Here is an 18,864-nt window from a genome sequence, read left to right as displayed (position 1 = left end):
ATCAGAGAAATCCATTGGAGGGGATTCGAGGTATCCAACACTTTACCGCTCCAAACAAGGAAAATTGTAAATCCTAACTCGAATCCCGTAACGACCATGCAGGATATGTCCGATGCTAGTCCTTAACTATAGCGCTGAAACCAACAGAATCTCGCATAAATTTGTAAGAAGGAAAATTTTTAAATCTATATCAACTATGCAGCATGTGTCTGGTGATAGCCCTAAACTGATTGAAATCAATAAAACGCCACAAAAAATTGTATTATTTATATTGCTACAGTACTTATCATCTGTTTCTCAAACATTCTCCTTTGGAAATGAGTTGCTTAAATTTACGATTTCCGCTATCTCGTTATCTCTACTGACAAGCCTCCTATCATCAATGTATCCCATTGGTTGTTTTCCTAAATGCTAAACTTTTGCTGAGCAAGGTTTAAACCTTGATGTTTCTTCGAAGTCAAAGGAGGAGGACAATAAATAAAGTTCACGAGTATGTGTCGCGAGTTTCGTTGGGAGGTCGTCTCTTTCGGCTGCTTGGAAATCGGTTACCGCTTATGGTAATGTCGGCGAAGAAGAAAACGGGAGGCACGAGGTCAAGAGGGCTCGGGTTGCTGAAAAAAAGAAGCGGTGGAGGTCCTTGAGAATCCTGCAGCTGCCAGTCGTCATCGGTTCATTGAACGCAGGGGGACCGCCGCGCGTGTTTCACGTCCTGATCGTTTAGTGCTTGCCAAGGGTTAGAAAATAGGGTTGAGGTCGTTAAAGCGTTGACGGAACACGATGCAGCGCGCTGTTTAGCAGCTGGGTACAGGCATGTTACTTTTTTACTAGCTTTAGAGATTTTTTTACAGAGTACATTGTCGTGGGACGTCACGTTCGTTTTATGAGTTATTAGATGACAATTTTGAACGACAGTTGAGTCTCGTCGAAGTTAGAACAACAAAAACGATACACGATCAAATATTTTGTAAAAATTGAAATTGTTTTATAGGAAGAAATGAATAGCAATGAATATGATATATCTTTTATAAGATATACGCCAGCGATTTAATTTTATTATTATTTTAAATTGTTGCTACGTAGGTATATCAATAACAACTTACTTTAATTGATGAACATTTTACAAAAATGTTTTAATAAAAACTTGAAGTTGATTTTCTTCGAAATTCTTGAATTTTATAACATGGCATAATTTCAAATTTCTGGCCAGTAATAACGATTCGATACAAGGTATCACATCTTAAATTTGTCAAAATGAAAATATTGAGTGGTGAAATTTTATTACTAAAAATATTTTTTATATCTCTTTATTGGATTAGTGTTATATCGTTAGGTACAATCATCTTTTATCTCGACAACTTTTTGCTCAAATACCAAGTCTCAAAGTTAAGTTTCAACACTTTCGTATCTACCGCTAGGGTAACATGGAATGTGACGGATTCGCCGATACGGCGATAGAATCTCCAAAATTGATGCAGGCAAATAGGATAAGCCCTATATCGAGTAAAGGGTATCCAGAACAAAACTGCCTTGTTTCCTTTTACGCGCAACCCTTTCTGCATTTTCGATGCAATTAATCTCGCGTTGTCTCGTGTACGGGCGATCGTACGAATTTGCACCAGACCGGCGGAAACATGCCTCGCCATTGAAGTTGTAGCATCACGCCGAGCATTAATCTTATTTAACTTAATTGCATCGCTTGCTTTGTTAGGCGAATGTTCTGCAAACACGGGCGAACAACAAAATTCTGCTCGCGTTCATGTAACAGTCGCCATAAATTTTTTCATGACATACATTGTTCGTAACAATGAAACAATAGGCCGATTAACCTATACAATTATTTCATACACTTCTATTTTATTTTTTTTTCTCTCCTTTCAAACGTTTAAGAATAATGTATGAATGAATAAATTTATTTCGGTGAAAACGTGAAAGCGAAAAACTGTGAACGATTGTGAGCATTTGCAGGCGTTCGTAGCAATGCCGATAGATCAAAGAAAATTCGCGTTTCGTTTGCATTCGTACACGTTCGATGAAAATAAATGGTCGTATACCGCATTTTTCTATAAATCGACGAGTGTTTGCGAATAGGGTGTTGTTCGATAAACATTTGTTTGATAGGTACACCGAGCAATTTCTGTTAGAAATTTGCGTTTAGTGGGTGTATGGTATACGAGTTGTTAATTGAATCATTCCTTAAGGAAAAACTTCTATAATCGCGGAGTTAAAAATGAACAAGGACAAATCAATTTCTATTAGGTTGATTTTAATTCTTCTATTCCTGGACATATCGAAGGACAGATAGTTTACAATTGTATTTAGGGCAAATCAGGAACAAACAGCTTATAAATTGAGCTTTATATAATGGAAGTTCGCCAATTGTTCTCAGTATCCACTATTTTTATTTATCTAATAGAAACTCGCGTTCAGAAAAGTAGATTCGACTGAAAGAAATTAAGTTAATCAAGCGCTAAACTTGAAACTTTGTTGCAATAAATCGAGCCCTACTGTAATTTATTTCGAAGAGGAAACGACAGGCAACGTAAAAAGACAGGAAATCTCCAAATAAAGAGATTATATCCAAGAGATTAGCAACTCGAATGACAAGTTACCTCGTCTTTCTTGGCTAACAGGTTTAGAATACCACGAATTCCCAACAAAACCAAACGCAGAATAAGCATCTAAATCTTCCAACAATCTTATGCTCAAAACAACACACAAACGAATAAACTCTGCCTGCAGTATCCACTTAAAGAAAACATAACGCGCTTTCGAAAGTGCATAATCGAGCCTGTTCTCGAACTGTCCATGCTTTAAAAAGACGTTTCCCATGCTTGGACTGTTTTCATTTCGTCACCGAGACACGAGCGGAGCAACATCTGCCCTGGCACGCGTAAACTGGATGGATTTATTTACGGTTCGAAAGGGGTAGCTGGGTTCGATCTTTGGCGACAGAAGGAAAAAGGGAAGCGGCCACTTCGACGCCAGCCACCAGCCGTAATCTCGTTCAAGGCGTTCCCTCATACTATCGGCTACCTCTAACTTCCGGTTAAATTTAGACGTGCTCGCTCTCCGTTACTATGCTTCAGCAAACAAGCTGCCTCCAACTATTCGATCGGAATTTCATTTAATTTAATATATTCACCTTCGTATTATTCACGAGCCAAAGCTGATTATACACAAAAGGGCTCAACTTCGTTTTGGAACACACCGAATTTGTAACTTTTTCTTATAACGTATGATTTTTGCACGAGTAGAATCACAAAGTGTTAGTTTTAAGGCACGAAGATCGATATTTTGAAAATTAGATACATGAGATTTATGCATATGTTGCAACTTCTATATACACTTGCAGATTGGTTTTGAGTTTTATCCGCGTGATCATAATGGCTTTTTCTTACCGCAACGTCAGTGAAATTTCAAAATATTGGCAGAACTCTAGCAGATCGAGCACAGATACGAAAATTCACTAAAACTTCACCAATACAGTGACACGTGTATCGTTGGTTCGATCACTGACCGTTATTTTGTAAAGAATACGAAGATCCGCGATAACTCTTGCGACTTTAAATTTACGTGAAACTTATCGGAACAGTATCGAAGTATACAGTGGAGAATTGGACGAAGGCCAACAAATTGTAAAATAAATGGATTCATCGTGCGAGTGATCCTTCGTCTTGATTTACGGATTACGGCGTCTTTAGCGAACTTGGAAGATTTGTGCGGCTTCTCCACTCGTTCTTGGTTCTCTCCTCGAACGTTTTAGCAAAGCGGACTGAGCGTTTAATCCTTGAAGTTTACTTTGTTTCCATTCGAAAGACAGTCAATGCATTATCTTATCGATGAGAGTCTGCTTCCTCTGGATAATCTATTTTTGAAAAGAAATTATGAGGTCACGTGATACTTGTCCAAAGAGGATTATACGGTGTATGATGGATTACAGTAAGATTATAGGAAGATCAATGGAATAAACATCGTTTGTAATTTTGTCATTCAATTGGAATAAAATCTCGGACAGATGCGAACAATCTTCCATTAATCTTGAACTTGTCCAATAAGATAGAAATAATTAATTTTCGAAAAAGATTCAGTAAAAATTTGGATCTTGATTTATAGCTTATAAATGAGAAGATTCGGCCTAATTGTAGAACAGCAAAACTTTACGTCATGTATTATTTTAGAGCGAAATTATGACAAGAACTCGACGATAGGAATTAAAGGTTCACAACCATAATATTCCAGCTATTATTTAAGAAGTATGTAGATAAGCCTGAAGCTTTAATATTTGAAACTTTTGTATAAACTTCGATATTGGATGAAGATATTCAAAAAGTCTCGTTATATTTTCGTTGCAAAGTACGATAGTTCGAAAGATTGTCCAAACTAGGATTAAAACGACTACAATGTCGCTCTTCTTTTGTTTCCGAAGATTTCGCGTCTATTACTTTTGAACGTAACATTTCAGTACGCATGTTCCTGGAATCTAGTTTCAGTTTACGGAACACTTGAGATCCAAACGTTTTCACCCGCTTCCTCAAGCATCGGCGAAAACTTCTTGGAATATGTATCGCGCGACATATACACGTCGGACTTTCGTAGCCAGAGATTCACGACGATCGGAAGTTTTATTCGTGCGTCGTCGCTCGCACTTGGATCAATGGAATTCTTTCCCGTGAACGATTTGTCATCGTGTGCCGAATCGTCTCTCCCATCGTCTGGGACCACTCCAGTTCAAACCCTTTCCACCAAGTTTGAAACGATTCGATGTACCAAAAGTATGGCTGCGAGCGTTCTCTAAGTGCATCGAAATTTATGAACCGATGCGAGACATCTCCGGTCCTCTCGCCACGGGCGCACACCGATCTGGTCAACGATTAATGTTTCGTTCCTCCGCTGAATTTCGCGCTGGTAGCGTGAAAAATGTTCCAGCGCCACCCTATCCGCTATTCGCGAATCTCCTCGAAATATAAACGAGCGACAAAGCATATTACTTTGAGGATCGTTTTGCATATGGATGGTCTAATTGGTCTCGAACAGTGACTTAAGATTGCTCGGTTATTCAGTATGGCTGTCTTTTAAAACTTGGCTCGGGCGTTTTGAAAACATATTGGTCATAACGCGTTACTTAGGGTGTATTGATGTCTCGGTAATTCTCTGATGGCCATTAAAGGTTTGTTTTTGCCGAGGGAGGAAGAACACTTTATTTTTTAGTGGCGGAATTTTCGGGCTCTCAAGATCTAAGTTTTTAAGTTTTAGAATTTCAAAATCTTCAAATTAACATTTTTCAATTTAGATCACCAAGTTCGTATATGTTCGAAGTTTTGATTCTTTGAGTGTTCATGTCTTTGAAATATCGAACTTTTAGTTTCTCAAATCTTTGGAGATCAAAATTTTCACATCTTCGAAGTAGGAAATTTTTTAATTCTCAAATATTTCGACAACCAAATTTCCAAACCTTCCAACCTACAAATATCATGGAACATTAACACACAGAGCACTACCTTTCGAATATCATACATAATAGGACCGTATCATTACCTTTATCATTTCGTACGCAATTCAAAACTGCACGGAACGAATGCAATCATCCCGGCGGGCGCGATGCGAATTTCGTTTCTCCCGCGTGACATCCATATGCATAAAAAAGATTTAAACATGTCGTAAAATATCATTCGGTCGTTTGGAGGTTTCGTTTCAATGGCAAAGGCTCACCTGGAAACCGGCTATCTTGGACGAACACGCGTCTCGGTATCTTCTAATTACGCCGGAGATTCGTGAAGTCGATAAAGAATTCAAATGGGTGGAGCGTAAAACGATTCTCCTTTTTTTCTGCCTGCCATATTTTTTCTCCCTTTCCTTTTCTGTAATCGACGTTGTTCGATACATTCATTCTTGCCACGCACTCTCGTTTATCGTATTTTGCCAACACGATAAACAGCGTGGGTGGCGAAACACGAGCACGGTGCGTGCGCTTTTTTCTTTTTCTTTTTCTTTTTGGGGGGGGAACTTAACCAACGATTATTATTATTATTATTATGGACGCGGGCAAACCGGTGATCGAGTTCTATTCATACAATGCCCGCAGGAAATGGGTTGAAAGTGTCGAACTGTATTATTATCGTGGTATTTGGTTCCTGTTCTCCATTGTTGCGTGTGATTTTAACCCTTGCATGTCGGGGTGAAACGTTTATCGCGTAACTGCGACGAAGTGTGGTTAATTCGATAACGCTTCGACCAATGTTCGACTGTATTTACATACGAATATATAATTAAACTTCGGTATTGCAAGTGTTTGGTAAATGACTGACTGGGTATTACAGTAAATCGATAGATTTTAACGATCATTTATGCTAATGTTGTATGAAGTTCGTACGTTGGGGGAATTAAAAATTTGCTCGGAAGGCAAATTTCCGAATATCTGAAATATCTGAAATATTTGAATATTAATAAATTTGGAAGTTCGAAAAGTTTGTAAAAATTCGGCGAATTAGATTTTCTTTTCCTTGCCGACTATTAAAATTATTTATTTATTTATCGAAAGCAAAGAACATATAAATATCCAAAATGAGAAGTAACCGTTATGATATATAATAAATAAACGAATAAACGAAAAAAAACGAAACGAAAATAAGTCATCATTTAGATTCCACATTTTTAGTGATTATATTTTAATCCAAACATTCATAGTCTATCTGCAATTATAATACGATAGAAATATTTGAAAACGATACTACAAGGATATCAACCTCTCCAATATTGATCACAGGGAGCAATCATGATTGATCGCCGATAATCGAAGATTAACAATGTAGAAACGAAGACTTGGCTGAATCACTTGGGTTGCCACAATGAAATACATTCATCTGTTCAATCGTCTCACAGAATTAAGGGGACCCATTTAATTAAATACGCGACATTAATTCTTCTTGAAAGATCGATCATCAGTTTGTTTCATTGATTACCAAGTATGACTATCAAAAAAGAAGAAGATGCTGCGTGAAGATACGTAAGGACCAGTTTTCGTGAATTAACGAAGGCGCCGTTGATCAATTGCCAGCAATCAGAACGCGATCGAGGATCAAGGTCGACGATGACACGACACCAAGATCGAGGGAAAGATCCAGCGGATCGAGACAAATGATCTGTGGCCAGACGAACCGGTTTCGAAACGATAAAAGTGACAAAGATGGTAGGTATTGAATTCGTATCGATAATCGAAGCCTCTGCAAGAAGAAATAATCATTGAAAATCCTAGCTTTGCTTTATCACCGCTTGTTCCTCGTGATCATCTCTTTTTCCTGTCTTTTTATATTTGAATACTGTTGCGACACATGACGCAGGAGGAGTGATTCAAGATATTTTACGTTTTTGTTCCGTATCGATAATTCACAGCACTTTCATCGTCGTAAATATTATCCTCTACGACGTTGCCATGTATGATAACGTTGGTTGGTTTAGCCAATGCTAATTAAAGTACACAGGGTTATGCAACTACAGGAATAAAACGAACATCCACAAGACGAAATGTTTCAATTTTTACATACATAATAAACACGGTATAAATATAACTAAAATAGTAGGACATATAAAAAAGATTATCTCACCTAGTAAGTATTATAGCGAATAGTAGACTTTGAATGTTTTACGTATTTCTGTATATTGCGTATTTTATGCACTTTTTGTATCTTCAAGTTGCTCAATCTAAATTTAGTAATTTTATTATTTAAGTAGAAAATACACAAATAACCCGAATATATATTCATCGTAGATCTAATGTATCAATTACAAATTTACCATGTAATGTGAATTATGATGTTTACTGTAGGTTCATTTTCCAGGAAGTTCCTCAATTGTACATGAAAGAAACAGGGTTTTCAAGCTTTATTAGAATCCAGTTAGTAATTTCGTGTTTTCGGACTCTATCTTAAACGTTAATTGTCAACTTTGATACTAAAATATGAGTTTGTGGGCTCCGGAAAACAAACACATTCTTTAAACTACCATCTATACTTTCTGCAGAGGAACAGATCCGCTATAATTGTACGAGTAAATATAACAAATTGCGAAAGAATCTGAACAAGTCATGAGTATTTATCACCACGGGCTTTCCTCTATAAAACGGGATATAAACTGTGTTCTGTTGGAAGTTTCGATAAACACGTTTCGAGATAGTCGTTTCCTGTAGAAAATTTTCAAGGTATCCCACATGCGAATTGAAAGAAAGATTGAAGAATATCGAAAATCAAATGGAGCTCGAATATCCAAGTTCTCAAGATTGCTATTCGAAAGACGGACGAAGGATAGCCACGGAAAATCCAACTTGGAATAGTCAAAATATTCAATCTCCGAAAGAGATCGTAGAAACCAATCGTCCCAACTTCGAATCAAACTTCGAATGCTTTTAAAGTATCCTTCCATGGATCACGATGGAGAAACGAAAAGGAGGAATTTTTCGACGGATGATCCAAAATTTCGTTTTAGGGTACCGTTTCCATACATTCTGGTCTATTTATATTCCAAAACTGTTAATTTTACGTTTGGAAAATCATCAGATCGAAAGTTACACTTTTGCAAAATAACTTTTTACAAAGATTTATAATAATCCTAGTCCTACGATGAATAATTTTACGGTGAGTAAAATCAGTCGTCGGAAGACATAGAAATAGATAAAAAATTGAAACAGCGTGCGCAGAAATTGTTTGATGGTCGTCGATTCAGTTATCAACGGATTGGCTACGAATGCGGCGAGGAAGGACGAGTCTAGTTGAGGAAGAAAGACCAGGGAGAAAGAAGTGGAGAACAAGAAGAAACTAAGCGTGGTCTTGGGGCGCCTTCGCCGGGGCACCGCGCAAGCGCATTCCGTATACCTAAACCTATACGTTCCGTGCGTGATCCGAAAGACACGAACTCCATTCGAGTTCCGTCGGCTTTTGCCATCGAACGTGCCGCGTCCTTTCTCCGTTTCATCGTTCAGTGTCGTCATTCCCCCCGCCTCCCCCCCCATTCCTCGTTATCACTTCAAAACGATACATTAAAAGAGACAAGAGAATTAGTTAAATTCATCGTTCAGTCTGAATGGAATGGAATAAAATGACTGTCGTACGAAATCGTTGGCATAAGTATGCGCTTCCGGTTGAATGTTAAAGAAGCGATGATCCAATCGAGGGAACAGCGTGATCGAAAATGATGACCGTATTACGATCGTCGATCCTGGTGTCGGAGTGAGTTTCGAGTGCGCACGAAAATTGATCGTCAGTCAGTTCTTTCGTGGTTGACAGCTGTCAACATGCTGTCTACCGTTCAGTGTAACGGCGACGTGCATCAACGGAACTATCACGTCACGTACACGGTGAGTTTTTTCATAGCTGGATGAGAATTTCGCCGGTGAACCGGCTGGAAAAGTTGATCGAAGCGATGACGGGCGAATGATGGATAATTAACGACGGTTCGTCCGGCGAGCTATCCATGGAATGATGTAAGTGAAACGGATGTAACGTCGTTCTAAGAAATTCCTCTGTCGTGTAACACGCTTGAAATAGAGATTGCTTCAATAAACACACGATGCTACGAATATTCTCAACATCCTCGTCGAGTCTGGAATATCATCGTAAAAAAAGAGGAAATATCATCGTGACTCTTTTGTCGAGCAAGAATCATCGTTTCCAGCGGTTCATCGGCATTTAATTGTTCGTTACGTTTATCTTCGATTGTTATATTAATAGAATATAGAGACCGTACGTCGTCAAGCCTGTCTTTATGTACGTAGACTCCTAAAACTGTCTAGCGCTCATTTAAATACAAACTTCAATACGATCTTTCAAAACTTTATCCGCGTTACGTATGAATACGTAAACATTTATATCGACTCGCTCGTAAAACCATCAACATTATGAAACCGTAGATTACTTGTTGACGCATTAGGGCTTCGAGATGTCATGGCTCGAGAACGCATGGTGAATTACGATATAAGTATAACTAATAATAGCTATCTATCAAAATATTTAAATATCGAAACTCGATACGTTCCGCATTATATATTGTACTCTTTGTTTTATTACCATTCTAACAGCGATAATTTTTGCAATTCATCGGTATTTCAAACGTTATCTCCGGCATAAACTTGTCAAGAATGTACTGAAAATATACCGTGATCGTTCTGATATTTTCATAAAACGAACTTCCTCGCACGATTCGCGAATATGTATCGAATACGTATCACGACCTCCCGGCGCCTTACGTTATTTATCTATTCTCGGTTCAGCTTTATCGCGGCGAACGCGTTTACCCTGGCGCGGAATTTTCAGCCGCACACGGGTTTTCACACACGCGGGAAAAAGCCATGGAGAAACGTCTGTCACTGGGAGATTAGATACCATAAACGAGTGTTGCGGGACGTCTTTTGCTATCCGCTTTGCAAGCGGTCGAACGTGCTTTGTGTCCGAGGACGCGAGCGCATATTAAATTCCCCCGTGCCTCGAATCCCGAGAGTGCCGGTTTCGAAACTTCCTTCTTTCCCAAAGGGCGGCACGAAGATTCCGCGGAATGGCAAAAGGAAAAAGAAAGAAATATAGAAAAAAAAATACGGTCACGATCCAAATGTCTTTACACGAAAAGGAAATTAGAAGTTTTAATCTGGTCTGTGTATTATCTCCTGTGTGCCACAAATTCCAAAGTTTCCCTTTGAAAACTCGGTGTTTGGACGCGATTCGTCCGAAGCCCCGTTCGCAATTTGTGCCAAAGGGTATCGCCAACTCTGATCCCGGTACAAACTTCCCCCTGAACTCGGACTTTTCTCCGACCTTCGCGTTGAATCGAAGAAACACGAGTTTCCGTTTGTAGCTCTGGAAAGTTGTATTCGGCTCTCTCAGGGTGGCCGATGCAGCTCTGTGACGTGCAAAACGAGTCGACTAACAATTAACCGGAGCAGGAACGTGTCGACGCAAGATAGTTACAAGTTCTCGAACAAATTAAGCGACCAGTGCTCTCCCGGCCGAGGCCGAGGCCGAGGCGAAACTCGCCGCGGAAACCGCATTACGGAAAGTAAATTATAACTTGTGCTGCTCGGTTAAATTGAATTACGAGAGACTGCCGGTGGTTCGAACTGTGTTTAAACATTCTACAATTTAGAATATAGCGTGCATTAGCGTGCATTAAGCTTAATCGAGGCATGCTGTTATACATATTTATATTCGTAGCTGTTGATCGAAGCGGAAAAAGAAGGATGGAACAAAGATAAGGTGGAAAGGACAGTGAGATCAGTCGTGCCACACCTCGATCGATTAATTCGTGCTTCGATTTATTGATACAGCGTTTCGCTAACTGGACACGATTAGGATTTATTTTACTACGGATTATTCGATTATTGCAGACAACCCTAACACGAAAGCTTGTAATACGTTGTATCGAGAACGAAATCTTACTACGTTACTGGAGTCAATATTTAATATTCCGCTGGGAAGTTAAAAAAAAACTTTTAATTAACAATTTGAGAAATTCGTGAGATTATTAATAAACTGGTATAAATAATCTTTTCATAGAGCTTTGATTAAAAATATTAACAAAAGTAGAACGATATATAATAATGAGATTAAAAATTCAAAGAAAATTTTGAAAACTACCTCTCATCTTCATCGTTATCCAAAAACTTCCTGATAGTCTTTCGCTTGATATTCTTCGTGAATAAACTATGAAACAGAATTCAACCTAACATATTGTTCTCTTCTATTGATTTCACTCAAAGTTTCATAATATGCAAGTACTGCCATAATTTTCAGATCAAATATCCATTCGCAAATTAAATTTATGCAAATTTAATTTATACATTTTGCATATATTTGTTCAGAGACAAAAATTCATTCCATGAGTCGATGTCAGGAATTATTGATGAAAGCAAAGATCGGCTGACGAAACAAAATCCCAGTCGATTTTCTCAGTCGAATGCCCTGGATGATTGATTTCGTAGGTCGTGATGGATCGCGCGTTTCTTGACGCGTCCGCATGAAACCGCCACGAGGGAAACGCGAGAATCAGGAAGCGTCGTTGTCGCCTGCTTTTGCAAAACGTAGACGAAGGCGAAGGAGTACCGGCATCGAGTGACTCTTTCGCGGAAGTACACATGTATCATGTGAGCGCTTGTAATCCGAGAGCAGGGCGTGCGAGCGCTCGAAGGACGGAATGCGGTGGAAACGATCGGTTCACACCCGCCTGGTTGGGGTAGATCGACGAGATAATACGAGTACGATGATTTTATCAACGGTATAATTGATTAGATAAACGGTATTTGCTTGCATACCGTCGCAATGCATCACAATAATATATATCGGCTTCTAAATAAAATAAGCAATATCGAGAAAGGAATATCATATATTTCATTTTCGTAGAAAATTTGTTATTGTGAAATCATATATGTATATAAACTGTATATTGTTTAAAACAAACAATAAGAAATCGTTATTGTGAAAGATTTTATTGCATCAACCGAGCGAACAGAAGTAGACACGATCCTATACGCTTGATAGATTATCGCGTTATTGAAATTTATCTTTGAAACAATAGTTAAAAGAAGAAATTTACAGATACGAGTAACGTGTATTCTATTTAATCAGCGTATAAAAAGTCACGAACCGATCGTTACGTCTACTTTGATATTATTTGTGTAAAGATTGTCTTGTCGTTGAATGAAAGATAAAACGAAGATGAATGAAAGAATCTGCTCTGTCTCCGTCGGTAAAACGTAAGGAGCATGTGCCCCCCTTTATTTGTATTCACTCTGAAACGTACTGGTACAAACATTTGGTCAACGTGTCTCATCAGTGACACTCGAGAGTCGACTGTCCGCTGTATAGATACACAGATGAGCCTATAGATGTAAATTTTTAATATACATACGTACAGTAGACGTAGCGAAAGCGTGTAGGAGAGGCAGACGAGCGGTTGCTGAGGATCGTGGAGGCGTTTATTTACGGTTACGAACGACAAGTTGTCGCCTGGCTGCTAATTGATGGTCCGCGATGAACGAAAAGGAAAACGGAGGCAGGTCGGCCGCGATTTGCCTCCGTTTGTTCGGCGAATCGTGTATGCGCCTAATGTCGTGGTCGATTACTACGGTACAACAGACGGAATCGAGGAGCACCGGCGGTGAAACCAGTTTAGCACGTGTATGGTCTTGTTCGCGAGGTACCAGTTCGTTGAGTCCTCAAGTTCATCGACTTGACGCGACGTATCTGGTTCCCAATGCATGCACGCGATACACGCAATTTTATTGCACCTATTTGCTTTCGAAACTTGATTCAATAACGTCGAGAACGTTCGATCCATCGGTTCCTCTCCGATCGCAAGTCGAATGGGTCGTTTTTCAAAGAAAGAAATTTATCAAGGTGCCTCGTTTACGTCGGCTCGCGAGAGCTTCTCTTTACCCATGGACAAGATACGAGACGTTACGATGCACGAGGAGCTTTTCATTGAAACTGCCAACTCACACGAGCTTTGTATATCAGGAAGTTGATAACGGTGTTATTCAAGAAGGAGGGAACGCTTCGTCGGCGTCGATTTTTCTTCGCCCTGTCGATCAGCATTCCCTGTCTGCAAACAGTTTATCATTTGTTAGTCGTGAAATAGAAGCGTAACGCGTATTTCGATACAAAATATTCCGTAGTTACTTGTCCACGATGACTAAAATGTTTTGCTTGCTGTCGCTTAAACGCATACTCATATCGATATGGATTTATGAGATTCAACAGCGAGGATCAGCATTAGTTTGAATTATAGAAATATTTAAAAAATTTTTATTCGAAATTTTACGTATAATTACATCTATATTCTACGCTAACTATATACTACAAATATACTATTGCATATATTATAAGTCAAGATTAAAATATTTGTTTATCGCTGCTCGTAACAGATGGCAAACGAACGATGATAATTAAAAAGAAGAAGAAAAGAAAGAGAGAGAAGTTCTAATACTCAAGGTTTATTAGGTGTTCTTCCAGTTGTAGCACGAAGTAGGCGAACCATGTCATTTCAGCAGATTGTGACAAGCAGCAGTAAGCAATTTCTATGTTTCCGCGTATACCGCGAACATGTGTGTGAACACCAGATGCCATACTAATTCATACAATCTAATCCCGCATTTTTAATCGCTCCTTGCAGTATATTTCCATGCTCGACTGGCAACCACGTCGCGAACTTTCAGAGCAAACCGATATAGCAACCATTGTTGACACAATTGCTGCCTCGAATTTAATAAGTCATCGTCGAAACAACGTCATTACCATCGCCGACAAACTGTTTGATTTATCGTTATACTTTGAAAAGTTAATCCATTTGAGAGAGCTAGAAGTATTTTTGCTCATTGACGTCAGTCTGTCATATAAATAGCATTTAAAAAGATTCATCGCTTCATGCGGACCTTGAACTTTGATAATAGTAATTGCAATCGTTATCGTAGAGACTTTTTATTAATTTTTTACTGTTTTCAGTCGAAGATGAAAATTATTTGAAACAAAAGCACGTGCAAGTGATTCGATTAGTCGATACATCGTAACTTGCGAACGTGAACTAAATTCAAACACTGGGTCGTCTGATCGAAGTCCATGCGAAGTAACAATCATCCGAAAAGAATTTCCACTGAGGTTAATAAAGAAACTTCTCCTTATTTTACGTTTTCTCTTCGTGATCGTACAAGATACAGCAGGTCGTACGTTACGAGGAAGAAAATTTCGATATTTGGCCAGAGTCCAAGAGTGGAGTCGGAACTGGCATCGCGAATGATTCGGTCACGGGCATCGAGTTGGTTACTTATGAACATTTCTCCATTGCTCCTGACCAGGTTTCATGAGTAATCTAATCTGAAATCTTGGAAATCATTTATTCGAAAACTACGGATTGGTCTCCATTTTCAGCAGCTCTGGCTTCTCCAAGTTCTCGTCCAAAGTTTTACTCCGATATCGTTTTACTCTCGTTGACAAGTACAATTTATGTTTATTTCTACATTAATAAAAATTAACAAAATGGAAAGCGAGGCTAGTCGGTAATTGAGAGGAATGTCTAGGATAGCGTTAGTTCAACGAAGATGTGTCAGACGGTTTAATAAAACGAGTAACGTATCGCACAAAGCAATCAGCGAATCTAGTTTCTAAGCAATTTGGAGAAGTGAACCGAAATTCTTGACACATTTATTCCATTATAAGATGGTCACTACTGTAAACAATTTCTGTCTACAAAAATATACATTTTCAGATTGGTTTCCAATACTACCAATATAACATTGACAGCCGTATTTCATTTCACTGCTAAAGATATTTCAAAATGTTTTATATCACATATATACGGTATATACATCAAAGTTTTCTATGGTCAGTATCAAAATACTTTCGCATATCACTGTAGTTGCTTGGTATTTACGAATCCTGGTGTAAAGATCAAACTAACAACTTTTTCTCGCTTTTTCAAACGACTCTCGAAGTACGGACGAATAAAGTAATTTGTCACGCGTTCATAAATTTCTAAGACGATGATCGTGTCCACTGTGGAGATCGAGAAGAGGGTAGAACCGGCTGGTTCACGCGAGGGGTCATGGGTCAAAGATAAAGCGACGCTTCTTCAGATAAAATGCGTGCTTCCTCCGAGTTCTCTACGATCTCTATCGGGTATTATATTGCGCTTACGATGAGCATAGGTTTACGTAAACTCGCGGAGGCCGCGCAACAAAGAAGGGGAAAGAGAACGAAGAAAAAAAGAAAAAGAGGTAAAGAATTCGCTTTCTTCTTCGGATGTTTGCATGTATAAATTGCGATGTACGCGAATGGATATTTATAACGATGAACGAGAAGGTTGTCACTTCCTGTGAGGTCATAGGAGAACTCGTCGCGAGCGGTCTTAGAAAGAAAAAGTGTTTACTCGTTCGCGTAAAAAGCAACAGTTGCGTAAGTATCGGTCATTAGGTGGACGAGAACACGTATGTATGAGTGTCGTATTCGTGGCAGAAGGCTTCCTGTCTCGAGTCAAGGATGCGGCCAATGTTGTACCTATTGTTTCCTTTATGCATTCGTTGCGAGTTTCGAATACCTTATCTTTAATAAAGCATGTGTCTATCACTGATGGATTACTTTTAAATTTTCCAATGTTTCAATATTCAGATTTGCAAATTTCCAAATGTTTTACATATTCCGATTTCCGAATTTTCAAATTCTCGGATATTCAGATTTTCAGACTTCCAAATATCGTTATTTTTTAATTTTTGTCCAGTCCAATTTTTATTAAACTAAAACTTCGCTGTGAAGAAAAGGAAAGTTTCGTAGAAATACCTGGCACCTTCAACTTTGAGAGGCTGGGATATTAGGTAATTATGACTCGCAAGAATCTTTTCAAAGTAGGCGAAACGAGCAGGAATTTTACTTTGCTTGCAAACGGATACAAACTAGACAGTTTCGAATTAAATATCAGGAGATAGCGCACGAGAATTTCACACGATTCGATAATCTTCAAATATCTCGGAAGTCTATCGCCTACAATTTTCATCATACAATTTCGCAATAATTTATCCATTAATGCAACGCGACGTGACTTCGTCGATCGTCAATGTTATTTTGACTCTTTCATCATGGTACCGGTCACGACTGTGTCGAAGTGAGAGTTGATTCCTCCGCAGCTGTGCTCTCGTTGACTGTTCGACGTGATTCTCAATCGTAATGCGCGGTTTGTTGCGGGGCATAAGTCAATTAAGCCGGTATTAGCCAATCGGGTGTCTTTCCGCCGAAGCAGCTTGCCTTCTCGTTGATTATTTCGTTCGTTACGTTACACGAGATACAGACAGTATCACGTTTACTTATAACACATTCTTCTAATCGTATCTTCGATATTTCTAGTTGAAACTTTCCATATATTCAATAGAAAATGTCAATGACAAACAATCGTTTTCCATAAATAACTTTTTCTAATCATACGTGCATACAATCAATTACATTTATTATTGAAATGTCAATGCTTGCGTTAGCGTTGAAAGATTTTCTGTCAGTCTAGAAGGATCTTCTTAACCTAACTTATAATACAGAAATAAAAAATCTGAAGATGAGAATTTTGCCAAGTAACGAAATAGTTTTAGAGGTGAGTTTAATCACGTTATGATATTCTGTTAATAGATAGGTATGAATGAAATTTTGATGGATGAAATTACAGTTTTATTTATGTGTAATTTTGTACTTAGAATAGATCTTGTTAAAAATAGGTAAGTGTCTTGATATTTTTGCACGATTGATATTTTGAAAGATTCTATATCTATTGCGTCTGAATGGCATGTCTTTATCACGCGTGACTAAAATTAAATTTGTTGACGTGGCTAATTAGCATTGAACAAGGTTGGACGTCGTCACGAAAGAAACACACTCGAGACTCTCGAATTTAATATGCGAATTTCCTGGTGAGAATTTGCATTTTTTAAAGTTTCATCTGCTTTCAAGCTGGCGACAGGGACCGCAAGCGTTTCCAATTCTCGAAACCCGAGCCGCCAGCTAAGCAATCTGACTGGCGACGACGTCCGCTGTATTGCCTATTCTTCGTATTAAAATATCGTTGCTGTATAGAGGTTCGCCAACTGTTACGTGCAAAAACGCACGATACTTCTGCTCACACGAATACGGATCTTACTTAATTTCCTCCCTTCCATGTGTCCTTTTCTTGCCTGTCATTTCCATTAAGAAACAAGTTTCAACTTTGTAAAGCAATCAAAAATACACTCTGTCCTTAATTTATTTTCTTGGAATCGGACCGCGTTTCTTCCAAAGAATTTTATCTTTGATCTGTTCTTAAATACTTTTCATTTAAATTGTAGTCCGTAGCTGAATATTTTTTTACGGTACACAACAGATTACAATATTCAAGGTTTTTCTTCTGCATAATGTATATCCGCTTCTGGGAATTTAGATGTAAAATTTGCCGGCTGATTTATCGGTTACTCGGCTCCAGAGGCTTACACGAGGCACGGAAACATTGCCAGGCAAGTTTATAGAATCACATGGTTATTTAACCCTCGAGTTGGTATTTTCGTGGCTACCACTTAAATTATCGATACCGTGAATCTGAATTACTACGTTTCGCATCTTTATTCGCGCCACTCGCCGGACAAGGACACCCGTCTATTTATCCCAGCTATCTAGTCCTGGTAAAACGTGTTCTACCCGCGAAAGCCTATGGACTAGTTAAAGTGATTTATCGCTTCGTAAAATATTCTTCATGTCTGCCGTGCTCGAGCAGAAACAGCCAGTGACCAATTTAATTTCAATTCGTGCTAAATGTCTTCGAACGGTCAAGAAAAATTGCGCCATTGTTCTACGCAAAGTGTTACTGAGAATACCTAAAATGCCATTTAGTCAGTGTCGAACCGAGAAATATTACGCCTGTCGCTGAATTTAGTCTCTATTTATCGGCATTTTTGTTGCCGTATAAAATATTAGAAGACGTTTCTTCAGAAGTCATTCAATATTTTATGGTCTCGCTGTAACGTGCAGCGCGATAAAATTTTAATCGAATCTGCCAGATCTAAAACACATATCGATCTACTGCGACAGAAATGACCGTATAAGACGTATTCCACGTATTATTAATTTTGTGGAAGTTTAAAATGAATCAGACCAGCCGAAAATCGAACAAAATCAAGTTTTAATAGAAATCTCTGTTTCGGAACAATATTGAAATTTTACGACATTATTACTTATTTGGAGTGGTGGCAATTAAATTTAAGACACTTGAAACGTCTAGTTGAATTATCTCAAAATATTTCCATTGAAAAACATCTGAATTTCTTGAAATTACCACGCGAAATATAAAGCTTCTCTTCGTTTTCAAGAAATTATTAAATTGAATTTCTTT

The 18,864-nt window shown here is 38.5% G+C and overlaps 1 protein-coding gene across 14 annotated transcripts in view; it reads left to right on the top strand.

Annotated features, from left to right (window-relative positions):
- Positions 1-18,864, top strand: part of LOC117231650 (tensin-1) — a 181,594-nt gene that overhangs the window by 105,252 nt on the left and 57,478 nt on the right. Inside the window, exon 1 of one of the 14 annotated variants that reach the window (XM_033490290.1) lies at positions 8,999-9,346. The exons of the other annotated variants lie outside the window; for them this stretch is intronic. Within the exon in view, the coding sequence (XP_033346181.1) occupies positions 9,284-9,346 (63 nt within the window). The 5' untranslated portion in view covers positions 8,999-9,283. Of the gene's footprint in view, positions 1-8,998; positions 9,347-18,864 lie in introns of those variants that run through there. 14 annotated transcript variants of the gene reach the window in all.

The sequence above is a fragment of the Bombus vosnesenskii genome, unplaced genomic scaffold (assembly GCF_011952255.1).
Source record: "Bombus vosnesenskii isolate JDL3184/JDL3185 unplaced genomic scaffold, Bvos_JDL3184-5_v1.1 scf7180000013273, whole genome shotgun sequence".
Lineage (NCBI taxonomy): Eukaryota > Metazoa > Arthropoda > Insecta > Hymenoptera > Apidae > Bombus > Bombus vosnesenskii.
The sequence above is the reverse complement of the archived record's forward strand: the minus strand, read 5'-3'. Positions and strand labels throughout refer to the sequence as shown.